This window comes from Eupeodes corollae, chromosome 1 (genome assembly GCF_945859685.1).
Source record: "Eupeodes corollae chromosome 1, idEupCoro1.1, whole genome shotgun sequence".
Classification (NCBI taxonomy): Eukaryota; Metazoa; Arthropoda; class Insecta; order Diptera; family Syrphidae; genus Eupeodes; species Eupeodes corollae.
In genome coordinates, this window is record NC_079147.1 from 191,820,971 (window position 1) to 191,836,591 (window position 15,621).

Below are 15,621 nucleotides of genomic sequence, written 5' to 3' on the forward strand. Positions count from 1 at the left end.
GCTAAAAGTGTTTATGAAATAGGGAGCTCTTTTAAGCTTTCAGGAATTAAAAATAGCATATTTACTTTTAGGCGCCTCAGCTCTGAAAATATAAGATCTAGAAGAAAAGTTTTTAAAAAAGGGAATTGTATTAAGTTTTATAAATAAAATAGGCCTGATGTTGATTTTTTATTAAAACACAAATTTTTAAGGAACCTATTGTTATTCTTTTTTACCATGATAATATTGGTATTGTTCAATTATGTCTGGAAAAAATATGGGCCAAATGGTTCGCAACCCCGGCGTCACACTTCTATCCGGTGGTCCGGTGGATGTGACGAACTATCTCATCCTTAAGATCTTGAATTGTTGCTGGCTTATTGACGTGCACTTTTTCTTTTAAATAATCTTGTTGGTCAATTAACATGGCCACCACGTGAGATAACATAGTGCGTTCTCGGTTTTGGGTTTGATCTCCGTCTGTGCCACTAAAAGTTTTTTCACGGGTGATTTCTCAAATTAGCCATTCGGATTCGGCGTAAATCTGTAGGTCCCCTCCATCCATCATAGCATTACTCGCATACAGGAATAAAAGAGAGTTGTAAGTAGCTAGGCCCTAGCTTTCAACGGACTGTTGCACCACCTAATAAATAAATAAGACTAACTAGATAACCACTTCTACAGAAAAATATTTTAAACACTTTATAAAAATAGATGTGTTTAAGAGCGAGAATATAACCGAGCTCACAAACAACGAAAAGCTGAAGTTCAGTAGCTGTAGCAGGTAGTTCTTAGCACAGTCACTTTAGGTACTATCAAAAATGAATGTTTGTGGACACAATCGTTACACGAATTGCGCCCATTTTACGGTAGACGTGGTGCCCTTCATAGTCCACTCTTCAACGTTTGGTGGCCAAAATTGAGATGACCGGTTCAGTAAACAATCAGCCAACATCAGTACGTTCAAGGAACGCAAGATCGTCCGAGAACTTCGCCGCTGTCCGTGCAATTGTACAGCAGAACCCGAGGCAGTCTATTCCTCGCCGTGCTCAAGAACTCGGCTTTTCGCAGACTTCAACTTGGGAGTTTTACATTAGCAGTTGGACCTACACTCATACAAGATCCATAACTGACCCAGGAGCTCAAAGTTCATAGACAACGCCGAATCGGTTGGAAGAGGGCCACAATTTTTGCCGAAAAATCATGTTTAGCGAAGAGGCACATTTTTGAATGAATGGCTGTGTTAAAAAGCAAAATTGCCGTATATGGGACGACATCAACCCACGCGAGGTTCACCAGGTGATAATGAATCCTCAAAAAATTACAGTTTGGTGTGGATTTTGGGCTGTCGGCCGGCGGAGTAATTGGTGCATAATTTTTTTAAAACGACGCTAGTGAAGCGATCATCGACAACAGCGAGCGCTACATAACGGTGATTACTAATTTCTTATGGCCCAAAATGACCATATTGACCCAAACGACATGTGGTTTTAGTAGCAGGACGGCATTGCAGCGCTACGTGCTACTCAGCAAACGCAACCTAGACACAACATTTACCCCCCTTATTCAGAATAAAAAGAGTTTACAACATTCATTGACATACTATTAGTGGCACCGAAATAAAAGCTTCTTAGCTATGATATATGAGAGGTGGAGAATATAAATTTAATGTGCTCAATTTGAAGTACATGCACTTAGTCCAAAAAGTCACGGTACAGCAGCCATAATTTAGTGTTTTTTTTTTTTTTTAAAGTACTAAGAATAAATGTAAAAACAAAAGTGGTAACATTGAAAAAAATTTAGCTTCCTGCTTTACCTTTTTACCAAATTTAAAAAAATTGTGATTTTCAAAATTCTTGTTTTCGATACATTGTTATAGTAACAGATCTCAGATTCAATAAAAAAGAAAGCTGCTTTACGGAGACTTTTTGGACTATGTGTAATCCTTGGGTTTTACGCTTATTACAAGCTTATGAATTCCGAATAATAATTTCTAGTCAGAATTAATATCCGATATTAAGTCTAAGATTTATTTACTAGAGTATACACTATGCAGTCAATTATTCTAAATTATCAGCAAAGACAGTCACTTTTCATTTCCTTTGAAAACAATATTAACAAAATTGGACCGAAAACTGAACCTTGAGGAATGCCTATATTAATATTAGAAATTTAGTGAATTTACCATTATACGTTGAATTGAATTTTAAGGCAATATCATTTGTAATTCGTAAAAAATCGTTAATTGATTTTTGTTTTGAAATTTATACTAGTAGTTGGGTATCACGTCAAATTATATTCGAATTCGATATCTCTATTGGTTTTCAAGATATGGACGACGATAACTGGATTTTAGATTTAGATTCTATGAACCTTGAAACATCAAATGTCAAAATTTTCAATTGGACTAATAGTACCGAACGCAATAACTTCATATGGGAGGATTAAAAGCCAAGGCTTACCTTGAGCTTTTTCACAGATCACCAAAACAAACTAGCAAAGGGTTTAAAGTGGCTGAAAGTGGACTTTATTTTCTATGTACCAGAGGTCGTCCAAATAAATCCTTTCAATTTTTCAATGAAAAATGGTCTAATTATGCCAACTCTCCATTATCTGCAACAAACTGTCATTCTCTGGAGATGATGCAATGGTTTCTTGAAAGATATTTACGGACAATTTTGTTTGTTAACATTTCCTGTGAGATGAAAATGTGCTTCGAAAAAAAAGACAAAATGTTGACTAAGATCTTTGCCGAATTTAAACCTCTAATGGGCAAAACGGTAAAAATGGTCTTATGAAGTTAATACTTTTTTTCCAAGTACATATACATATAATAAGCTCATATTTAACTTTTTAGCTGAAACTTGTATCCACATCGAGTGTCAAGTCAAAAATAATGGAGACCGTCTCAAGACAGTCTTCCTGATTTGAGTGTAAAAAATAAGTGAGATGTAATATTAATAAGAAAAATTGTATTCAGTAAAAAAACGATTATTTTAGTTTCTGTGGTGATAATCCCAGAGACAATTCTTATTTGCTGAACAGCACAAATAAATATAACATTTGCAACACTTAACTTTGGTGTCTGATTTTTTGCAATGTTTGCACCTTTTTTCTTTCTTCTGGAACCCCATATTGGAAAATGATTTTCTCCATCAAACCGAATATCAGCAACCCAATAAATTGCTCTTTTTCTAACCCATATGAGCGTTATATTTCCGGAAGATTTACGGGCAGTCGATTTCCGTAAATGTTTTCTTTTTTTCGTCATATCGACAAGCTTTAGCAGTATTTTAAACACGGGTTCTTTGAAAGTCTTCAGTGCCTACATATGTTGATGCCAAACGTACACACTTATTATCTTTCCAAAGAACCGTAGTTCCACTCCATCAACTGAAGCCATATACTCTGAGGAATATGCTTTGTTTTCCTTGTTTACTTGACTTTGACTATCGGTAAGCAACCTACATGCAGGGATACGATTCGCTGGAAATACAAAATCACCTCTCACTGTAAGCTGAAGATTCATCGTGCCCGTAAATAGACTAAGAGGCGTAGCGATGTGTAAAAGTTATCGAAGTAAATTATGTGGTTACAAAACTCAGGAATTTTTTCTGATAACCGAACAACAAGATTGGATTTAACACCACAAATGTGCAGCTTTTTGGGCATATATTGACGAAGATGGTGTAACGTCTTGGTGATGCACATTTGTTCGTCAACTCAAAGTCTTGCTGTTTTTTGAACAGAATCGAACCGTTCGTTTAGTTTGTTTACAAGAGCACGAATTCGAAACAAACGGTCAAGGCCAGGGTCACCTTTTTTTTTCTTTGGAATTCATCATGGAAACATACAAATCTCTTCATTGCAGCTAATCGTTTTACCCCGCATGCACTTTTGAATGGAAGGAAAATCATTTTTTCCCCAGTAGCTCTCCATATTATGATACCGGTATATCGACATGTACATCATTATACCAATTATTATTTCTTATTTCTCCTACAGAAGTTTTGAAGCCAAAAGTTTATGTTTTCCGTCAGTTATGAAGTCAATTGTTTCGTCCGTAAAAAACCAATTGAATAATTCCATTGGCGTTTTGAAGTTTCTTACACTCAATGGCAGTGATGCATTCCCACGAAATGCAACTGCATTGACGTGGAGACGCATTGATCATTTGCGCTAGACTAATTTTGACAGATATTTTGGTCCTTAGTTATCGTACTAAGGGTACCAGAATAAGGCTGAATTGTTGGCCCAGCAGCCTCAATTGACGGTAGGGGTGATCTCGGCCTTTTGAATGATTTCACGACAGACTTTTAAATGCCAGAAGAAGTACATGGCTCCAGTTCTTCAGAATCAACAATAAAAGTTGAAGAAGCTGCTGGATATTATTTCGCTTAGGTTCAGACGCATAGCTTTCTCAAAAGCGTCCGTTGTCCATCATTTTCTGATATGTCACTAAAGTTATCTGGCGCACTGTTATCAAAAACGAAGTCAGGATCACAAATCGTGTCATTGCTACTATATCATCAGCTACTACAGAATAGATGAATTAGGCCACTTGGTCATCAGTCAATTTTTCGTTTTCAGAGATCCATCTAATACATAATAATTTAATTTTATCATAAAATATACCAATATTATTTAGACAATCATGTTTTTTTTAACACAAAAGACAGAAAACAAGAACTAAACAAAAGACGAGCACATTTTACAAATTAGCCGGCAAGACCGTCTAGGGACGGTCTTGATTTTTTTTTCTGCTACAAGACACAGCTATCATAATATGTTAATAAAAGAAAGAGAAAACAAGTTTTCGTTGTTTAAAAGAAAAACAAATATTAAGTTTGACACTAAAGCCAAAAAGCTGAGGGGTTTTAAGCTCGAAGCTTCATGGTAGTAACGTCAATGGAGTAATAAATAAAACAATTTTCGAAATAATTATTTGTTTGATTTTGCCAATATCTTTTGAAATGTTGAACAAATTTTGTCCAAAAATTCAAGAATAGGTCCAAAACAATTGTTTTAAGAAAGTGCAACATTTAGAATTCGAAGGTACTCACCTTAAACTGAAAGCACATCTCAATATTTACGTTATATTATCTGTTTAGATTTTAAGTATAAAATAAAACAGACTAAAAATGTCAACATCTATAATTATTAGTATCTTTTATTCTCATGAAATAATTTGCATAAACCTTAAAAACATGCAAGACTATCTCATTCCTCGTGGCCTTAACAACGTTATGAATGTGTCTATAAGTCTAAATATATCTCATGTTGTATTGTTGTATTGTAGCATTATTCCTAAACAAAATAATGTAAATTCCAGTTGGCTCTCGCATAGGTAAGTTGTGTTCCAAACCAAAGTTGTTAAAGGATATATACTAAAATACTTAAATGTCCATGATGGTGATTCTAATTCCCAAGAGCACAATGCTTAGGAATAAAGTTTTGTATTTGTATATTTTCCACGAGGAACTCGATTGTGGTGCCTTTTATCCTGTTTGTCCTTTTTTGTATTTATTCCTCATTATATACTTTATCTATCGATTCGAGGATAAATCGCAACGTGTGTCCTGCATGTGGTAACCAACCAATCCAACCTGCACTAGCTTCCCGTTGTTGTTGGTGTTGTCTACTGCTAGAGACACCCTCTGGTTGTGTTGTTTCAGCAGCACTAGGACCTCCAGCGCCCACCGCTATTGGTGCATCCATATCAACAAAATCCGAATCGTCCGACAGGGAACGTCCACCACCGAGATAGTCGACATAGTCGTAGTCGCTTACCAAGGGATTAACTTTCGAGTAATAAATTGCCGCAAATGTTGAATAAATAATTAAAAGAGCCGTTCCAACCTGCAGTGTTCCATAGCCAGAGGAACATGTATGTAGATATAAGGATGTGTGAGTGTGTGTTGTAACCCAGCAGCAGCAGTAACAGGATCATCACCAAAAGCAGCATAGGGTAGCAAGTACATCGTCGTCGTCGTCCAAAAGTGTGCATTTTATAGCAATTCCAAAAAAAGTCGACCGAAAAATATACAAAGAAAAAAAATACACACAAATTAACAAAAAAGAAAAGAAATATATAGAATATATTTATATATGTATGACTGAAAATGGGAAATTGTAGAATTTATGGCATTAAAATAAAGGATGTCACAGCACATTCCATATTAAGGATGCTTTCAAATTTATGAGCATAATAAAATTAAAAGAAAAATAAAAGAAACTTCATAGATGTCGTTCGCTGCACCCGGTTAGTTTAAACTTCTTCCTTTTTTTCGTTTTTATTGGTAAGGACGGGTTTGGGTGCATGTTACATATTTTGTACCTGATCCTATGTATGTTGTGTATGTTGGGTGAGACAAGTGAGCTTGAGCAAAGAAAGAAAAGCCAGAGGACAAAACAATTGATGATTTGTTTCCTTTTGGCCATATTCCCATATCTTCAATTATTTCTGTTTAGTATAAATAAATTAGAATACCCTTTGGCAAATAATATCGAATTTCTGTAACATTTTTTAGTTGAATTTTACCCTTTTGAGATATAATTGGTCCCTTTTGATCAAACATATAATGATTTGGTATGTGATGCTGATGACATATGTAAAACAATACCAAGAAGGACAAATTTATTTCCAACTTCTTAGTTTGAAAATATGAATTGTACATGATAGTTGCATCTAATAATTGTCTTTATATATAATTTTCCAATAAATGGTATTATTTTAAAATGCCGGCTTTTTAGGCAGATGTAAATTTAAACTTGTCATCTTTTTAAATTTGACAATGTACATTCAACACAACGTATTTAAATTATATAAATTATAAGAATATACTACACTATTGCGATAAGTGTCCTTCATGCAACGAAACAATTGAAATTTTGCAAGAAAACTTTTCAGAACGCTTTATGTGTCGAAGAGGTTTTCAAATTTTGTCACTGACTCTCTTTGACTTTTAGAGTTTTTTCTTCGATTTTTATTCAAGGACCTTGAGATAGAATTTGTCAAGTTATCGAAGACATACAACCGAAAATACTCGAACTGGTCATGGACAATTGTATGCAAATGATTTAAGTTTCCGGATTTATAAAGCCAACCCTACTGAGAAAAACCGGAACAATTTCAAACAAGCTAGAAAGATTTGTAACAGACATATTCTACGTCTTCAATTTTTGCATGACCAGAAATTACGGCAAAAAATACTACAGAGTCCCAAAGGTAGTACAAATTTCTGGTCATTTGAAAAAAATGTGCGCAATACTACGTCATCGTCAGTTCCTACGCTCGTTTCCAATGACACTCCTTTTCTAAGGTCGATTGATAAAGCCAATTTGCTTGCAGCACAGTTTGCTGTTACTCGATGCTGAAAATGAGTGAAATGACTCCTCCTGTACTTGAAAATGTAAACTATTCCATGGGACAAATCTTCTATCGCATTCGCGCAGTTGCAAGAGTTCTGAAAGACCTTGACATTCACAAATCCGCTGGCCCGGATAGTATCCCTGTTTTATTTTGAATAGGTGTTCTTCAACGCTGGCAAAAACCACTGCGTGAGCTTTTCCATCTGTCCTATTCTACTGGTCTTTTTCCGAGTGGATGGAAAACTGCATTTGTCCAGCCTATCCCTAAAAAGGCGAATCCTCCTCAACCCCCTCAAACTATCGTCAAATTGCACTTAAGTCCCTTCTTTCCAGGGTGGTGGAAACTCTGATCAGTTATCAGCTAAAGAAATATCTTGAAGGACGGAAGCTTCTTAATGAAAGGCAGTATTGCTTCCGTTCCAATAGGTTCACCGGTTTATCTCATAGTTTATCTCACCGAACAGTGGAACAAACGTTTCCATCGTTTTGGAGAAAGTAAGATTATTGCACTTGATATTTCAAAAGCATTTGATAGAATGCCTCTTTTATCGAAAATGCGTTCTTTCGGTATCGACGAATCTTTTCTTCGTTGGATTAGAAATTTTCTTGCGAACCGTTCAGAACAAAATGTTTTGGACGAGTTCAAATCTGATATCCACAAAATAAACGCTGGTGTGCCCCAGGGCTCCCTTTTGTCACCTACTCTATTCCTTATATTCATAAATGATCTTTTGTCTAAAACTTGTAACCCACAACATTGTTTCCCTGATGACAGTACCTTCGTTTTTAGATTCTCATCCTTGTTCTTCAGATGTGGATCACCAACAGCAGCGTATGATTAGCTCATTAAATTCTGATCTTGACAGCATTGGTCAATGGGTATTCAAAAACCGAGTAGAATTGAAAGCTTCGAAAACTCAATGCTGTCTACTGTCACAAAAGCGTAACCCTCCCCCAATGCCACTATACATAAGTGGTTCTTGAATCGAGGGGATTGAAGAACTATCTTATTGTGGAGTGATCACATATTTGACATCGCCAAAAATGCTGCGGAGTGTTTAGGTCTTCTCCACCGATGCATAATTTACCCCTTCTAATAATTTTCAAGGATTTTATTCGTCCTAAATTCAAATACAACTCTCATATTGGGGCTGAAGCCAGAATTATCTAAGTCTTCTGGATAGAAGTGAAAGAAGAGCTCTAAAAATGATAGGAGATCGTTCTCTCTCCGAGACATTTGCTTCTCTTGAACACCATCGCAAAGTGTTATGTCTGTCATTAAAATAATTCAATCATAATACTTGCACTTCCAGGAATGCACATCAGTATACCCTTGAACTTAACTTTGGACGTACCGTCAAGTATAGAGATTCTCTTTTTAACCACACATCCAGAATGTGGAATGCTTTTTCCAAATCTGTTTTTTCCTCCCATTTGGTTATTCAAAAATTTAAGACCAATGTGCACCGGTATCTCCTCTTAAATACTTCCCTATTTTTCTAACTGTGTTTGGTAATAAACACGTAAAGGGTATTAATAACCCCTTAAGTGCTTGTAAATTATAAAAAAAGTGTATTGAATTTTTCTCCTTTGGAAATAAACATAACAACGTCAAATGTAGAGTTTTTGAATTGGAGAACGATATCAGCCTTTTTTAATTTTTTTTATATTGCGCGCGCACTAAAGGGTTTATGAATGCCCTTATAATGATTAAGCACAATGCGAGCAATTAAGAAAGGAGGATAGGATTAGAAAGGAGAAACCGATGCATATTGTTTTTGAATGTCTGCACATTTTAATCGGAAATATTAAGCTTAGAAAAACATTCAACATTCGTGCAGTGTGGCTATAGAAAGAACCTCGGTGCATAGCAGTAGATCTGAAATTGGTCTCAAGGGTAAACTGATGAGCTTTTCTAACAGTACGGGTATTACGGTGTAATTGTTTAAGGGGAGGAATGCAACTGGCTATTTTAATAGAATAATGTTTATAAAAATATCAATACAATAATGAAAGGCATGAGACCTTGCGGCGGTTTTCAAGAGAAGCAAATGTCTCCGAAGAGAACGATCTCCAATCAATTTTAGAGATTTTTTTTAATTCTATCTAGAAGACTCAAGTACGTTATCGGATACCAGCTCAAATATAAGAGTTATATTCGAGTTTTTGAGGAATTGAAGCTTTATTAATTATAGCCAGATCAGAAGGGGTAAAAAACTTCTTGCATCGTCAATGAAAACTTAGCAGCATTTTTGGCGTTGTCACTCCACAACAAGTGATTTGTGATGCACATACCTATTACTGATAGTTGTTTAGTCTCCTCGATGCAAGTACCACACATGGATAGTGGCATTAGGTTTTAATAAGCTTATCATACCTTTCCGTTGGTAGCTCACATCCGAACAACAAGGATGAGAATCTAAGAACGAATATAAAAAGCTAATGGTTGTGTTATCTTTGAATTAATTTAGTGGGTTACAAGTTTCAGAAAAAAAATTTTCATAAAAATAAGGAAGTACGTCGGAGACAAAATGGAGCCCTGGGGCACACCAGAGCTTATTTTGTGAATACCAGATTTTAACCCGTCCAATACTATTTGAATTCAATTGTCCAAAAGGTAATTTTTAACAAAACAAAGAAGAGATTCATCGATACCAAAAGCACGCATTTTCGATAAGATAGCTTGATGCCAAACTCTATCAAATGCTTTTGAAATATCAAGTGCAATAATCTTACTTTCTCCAAAACGATGGAAAGATTTGTTCCACTGTTCGGTGAAATAAACTATGAGATAAACCGGTGGACCTATTGGAACGGGAGCAATACTGCCGGTCATTAGGAAGCTTTCGTCCTTCAAGATAGTTCTTAGGCTGAAAATTAATCAGCGTTTCCATAACCTTGGAAAGAAGGGACGTAAGTGCAATTTGACGATAGTGAGAGGGTGAGTAAGATTCGCATTTTTAGGGACAGGATGGACAAATGCAGTTTTCCATCCACTTGGAAAGAGCCCTGTAACATATTATAAATGAAAAAGCTTACGCAGTGGTTTTGCCAGCGTTGAAGAACACCTATTCAAAATAAAACAGGGATACTATCCGGACCAGCGGATTTGTGAATGTCAAGGTCTTTTAGAACTCTTGCAACTGCGCGAATGCGAAAGAAGATTTGTCCCATGGAATAGTTTACATTTTCAAGTACAGCAGGAGTCATGTCACCCATTGGCAGCATCGAATTAACAGCAAACTGTGCTGCAAGCAAATTGGCTTTATCAATCGAGCTTACAAATAAAGTGTGATTGGAAACGATCGTAGGAACGTTTTTTACAAATGACCAGAAAATTGTACTAACTTTGGGACATGTAGTATTTTTTGTCGTAACTTCTGGTCATGCAAACATTTAATGCGTCGAATATGTCTGTTACAAGTCTTTCTAGCTTGTTTGAACTTGTTCCGGTTTTTCTCAGTAGGGTTGGCTTTAAAAATCCAGAAACTTACATCTTGATCCCAATAACCTCTTCACATCCCGAATCAAACCATGAGTTATCTTTAAGTTTGATAAAATTTACCCTATTTTATAAAAAAAAACGATACATTTTTTTGACCAAAAACTAAAAACGGTTATGTTCACTTTATAAAAGTTAAGCCAAAGTCAGACTTATTATAGAAATGAGACATAATTAACACTAAAATTTAAAACAATTTTTTTGCTTTAGTTTTCGTACGCTTACGCTACTATATTAATTTCAATATTTTCCCATTTAGATAACAAAATAAAATTTTGGAAAAAAGTAAGGAAAACTGATTTTACTACCACGTTTTTGATTAGATGTTTTTTTGTTTAAGCTTCAAATGTTCAATGTCTTCCTAATTTTTGATTTTGGGTCAATTCTGCAAAATCTTGAAACTTTTCTAGGCGTTAGTGAATTTTAGCATTTTGTACATCTTCTCCGCCGTCGAACATTGTTTCCAACTATTTTCTCTCAGTTTAATATTACTTATTGATAAAATCGATACTAATATTATGAAAAGTTAGTTTGCTTGTTTGTCTGTCTTTCCCTTTCCAACGGAGCAATACAATGACTGGAGAGTATTTTAAGCTTGTGGAACAGATCCGCTGGTAACACCTATAATCAGATATTCTGTTTTAACAACATTAGTGCTAATGTTTAACTTGTGGCGTTCAAAAGGTCGAAAATTTAATTAATCCTCTAATCGCTATAATTCGTATAGATTTACCATTCCAGTTCTAAAGGCTTCAATTCAATATTAAAGTTAATTTCAATATGATAATTAATAAAGCATACAACAAACACTTCCCTGTGCCTTAAAAAGCCCTCCTTCTTCACTTTAACAGCGTTTCTTTCGGTTCGCCTTTATTTCTTTTGATCGTGGAAAGGTCACCAAATTGCTCATTTATACTTGCTCCTGGAAAATGTCTAACTGCTATTTTCATTCTTTTTACCACGTGGACAAAGCAAATGTCGCTGGTCAAATCGGAGCATTATACCACTACACATACTACGGCTTAGCCATACAATAAAATTTGAAGACCAAAAATAATTTGCAAATACCTACAAAAATAAGTATACGCCTAAGTGAACCTTATGTCATTTTTAGACAAGATTAACTTATAATATTGTTAGTTTAGGGTGAGGCCCTAGTTCACAAGGACTGTAGCGCCACCTTAAGTAAGTAAGTATTGTTAGTTTAGGTGTGAAGGTAACATTTCCATTTTTTTAAATTGATTTATTTCCACTTTATTTAAATAATTTCATTCAACAAAGTTAGCCCAAGTTTTATGAAAAGGCAATTAATTAATCCTTCAAACTAAAAATGTATTTTTATTATTTTTTCATCACTATTTAATACTTTTTTAATTCAATTGGATATCTCCATCAAATAACTACATACATACATACATATGTACACACATTGGAAAAACAAAAGAAAACAGAAACCTTTTATACTCATTAAAACCTCACATCAAACTTTCTGTTCCTCATTAAGTGGTATACATATACTCTACAGTATCCTGATCAAAATTCTTTCTACTCACAACAACAGGCAAAAATTCCTGACATGACATTCCAATAAATTGAATAAAATATTTAATTTATTGCAGACAACAATCAACAAAATGCAAAATAAATAAAAAATATTGTCCACCGACCGACCAACTGACGAGTACGTGATATAGGCAGGACATAAAGTCTGTTATATTCGAAACATATCAATAGGTTTTGTTGCTGTTTTTCTTTAAGTGACATACAAAAAAAACTACTGCAAACACATACACAGACACGCAGTAAAATATCAAATTAAAAAAAACGTTACACAAAATAAAATAAAATTAATATAAAACGAAATGAAAATTCAAAAAAAAAAATAAACAATTCTCTCAACAACACAACAAAAACACTGCCAGAGAAAATTGATTCAAATTTATTTTTTAGCTTTCAATCCAATACTGGAATACAATGTATTGGTAATGGTGTATGTAAACCTTAAAGGAAGTTTATGCATCCATGCAATAAAATAAATTAAGCGACACTTTGGAGAAAGGTGTCAAATTTTTCACAATTGCAACTTTTATATAAATTTTAAAGTGACACCTGGGAACAGCAATAATTTTGTTCAAGTAATACAAAAAAAATCCTGTGAATAAAATGTCAAAACTCACAATTCGAATATAGCTGCAAACTGTCAAATGCAAATCCATAAATTCCCAGCAAGAGGGCGCGTTGCTGAGACCAGTGAATACAAAAATCCATATTGAATTCCCAATTGAATAAAATGTCAAAATTCGTTATCACTCACACCCTGTTATTCGATATTGTGACTAACAAAATATTTTTGGTAAACTGTCAGTTGAACATTTTCAATACACAACAAATAGACAAACCAGTGAAAATATAGTTATAAATTTCAAGCCAACACCGTTCTTGAAACCATCGAAAGCAGAATTCGGAAATAAATAGAAACGTTTTACAAACTATGAGCGTTCGTTCAAACTTTAAATCACTCGCAGTTGTCATGCAACCAGTCATATTTATGAAATGTCAAAGTGTGCAATTATTTGCGATTAGCATTTCGTTCGCAACAAACATTATTTACACACTATCAAATGTAAATTTACAAGAACAGTACGTGTACAACAGCTTTCCACTATTTTGAATTCGATGTTCGAAATTCGAAATTGTTGGATAGTAAATTTGTGTCCATGAACTGTCAAACTTGTTCCAAAAACCAAAAAAAGACTATTAAATATGATTTTACAAAAACTAAACATGAATACCAGTTTACTACTTTGTTGAAACACTTAAAACAGTGATATGTCAAAATTCACACACGATTTGCAATTCGAAGCTATAAAATCGAATTTGGTTACAAGCAAATTTTTGTCTATGAACTTCAAAGCCAATTGTCGAATCTAACAATTTTGAAACACTGGAAAACTGGTAGAACAATAGAAATCAAAAAACTGTCAAAAAGATTACAACTTCAATGTAACACTCGGAAGGTTAAAAAATCAAAATTCAAACATCATTTTTAATTGAAAGTTCGAAATTGGTGGCCAGGAAATGTTTGTCTATGAACTGTCAAGTCAATTGTGTATTCTAACAATTCTGATTAGTTTCACAAAGTAACAAATTGTAAAATTACAAGAACAAAACGTGAATAACAGTTAGAGTTTCCAACTTTGATGAAACACTTAAAAGAGTGATACATATGTCAAAATCCATGAAATTCGAAATCAGTGGCCAGCAAATTTTTGTCATAAAGTGAATTGAAAAATCCGATTACTCTGAAAACTATACAAACCAACAAACTGTCAAATGTAAATTTACAATAACAAAACGTAAATAAAAGTTTGCATCTTCGATGAAACAACACAATAAAGTGTCAACATTCACAAACCATTTGCATTTCGAAAATCAAAATTGGTGGCCAACAAATTTATGGTTTTACAAATTGTCAAGTCAATTGAAAAAATCCACTAATTCTGAAAAACCAACACACTGTCAAATTTAAATTAACAATTAAACATCGTAAAAATTTGATTGTTAAAACGAAGAGCAACTCAAAAGAGTGATATGTCAAAATCTACAAAAAATTTGCAATTCGAAGTTCGAATTTCGAAATTGGTGGATAGCAAATTTTTGTCTTTGAACTGTCAAGTTAATTCTGAAATACAGGATTTGTTGCACAAACCAACTATTAGGGTTCATAATTCATTGAAATTCGAAATTATATGTCACTTCATAGCTGTCAACTATTCACCTGAAATGTCAAATTTTGTAAATATTTTTACTTTATTCGCAGCAAAAGACTTGACAGCATATCCACACAACATTCTCGTTACACTAAAAGTTTTCTTCCCCCTTACACTTGATTTTAGTGCATTCTGGATTTACGTGTTATTTATGCCCAAAGTCTGTAGGCACTTTATGGATATGTTCGGGAAGTGTGAGCGCCAAGTTTTGTAGGTATTCTGCATCCGCACAAGAGGACACGAAAAATTTCCCTGATTTCCGATGAATTTCAGCTTTTCAAAAATAAATACAGAAAAAATGTAGAAAATTGAAATACGCGAACTGTGGAAAATAAAAACTTTCCGGGTTTCCGGCTGTGATGCTGTGTTGAAGGTACATATAGAGGAACAAACAAAAATTACCTCGAAATGAGAACGAGAGACTACGGACGACGACGCGACGGGCAACGCGACGGACGACTACGTGGGCAGGTGATGGTGTTTTTTTCGTCCTTTATTTTTGAAAAACTTCAACTTCTTTATTTTTTTTAATAAACTGAAATCCAATTTGGGGTAAAATGAATTAATTGTAAGTTAATACTTTGAGTAATGCCCCCTTTGTTTTGAGTATTTATCTCAGAACTGTGTGAGAAGTGGAATATTGTAGAGTGTGAGTGGACTTGAAAGTTCTGTTTTTTTCTCGTTTTATAAATGAAAAAATTCAAAAAAATAATAGCTTGAAATTCAGAGGCCTTTTTTGGTTAATTGGGGTCATGATGATAGCCACGTGGAAATATACCTACACCGCATACGGCACGGCCAACAGCAGCTGACCAACCGCGTGAATATCTCTTCTTTTTTTAATATAGAACTTTCTATAGCCTTCTATAGGTATATGTAGTTAGTTGATGTAAACGCAAATGGTACCTATATCTATATAGCTTTTACGTAAGTACCGGATGCGGATACCAATTATTGTTCAATGGTCATTGTTTGGCAGGAAATTGGTTCAATAGAGAG

General features: G+C 34.4%; 1 protein-coding gene across 1 annotated transcript in view; it reads right to left on the reverse strand.

The window, feature by feature from the left end:
• Positions 1-5,177: 5,177 nt before the first annotated feature.
• Positions 5,178-15,621, reverse strand: part of LOC129942787 (myb-like protein AA) — an 89,920-nt gene continuing 79,476 nt past the window's right edge. Inside the window, exon 3 of the mRNA XM_056051856.1 lies at positions 5,178-5,838. Coding sequence (XP_055907831.1) covers positions 5,503-5,838 — 336 coding nt within the window. The 3' untranslated portion in view covers positions 5,178-5,502. The remainder of the gene's footprint in view (positions 5,839-15,621) is intronic.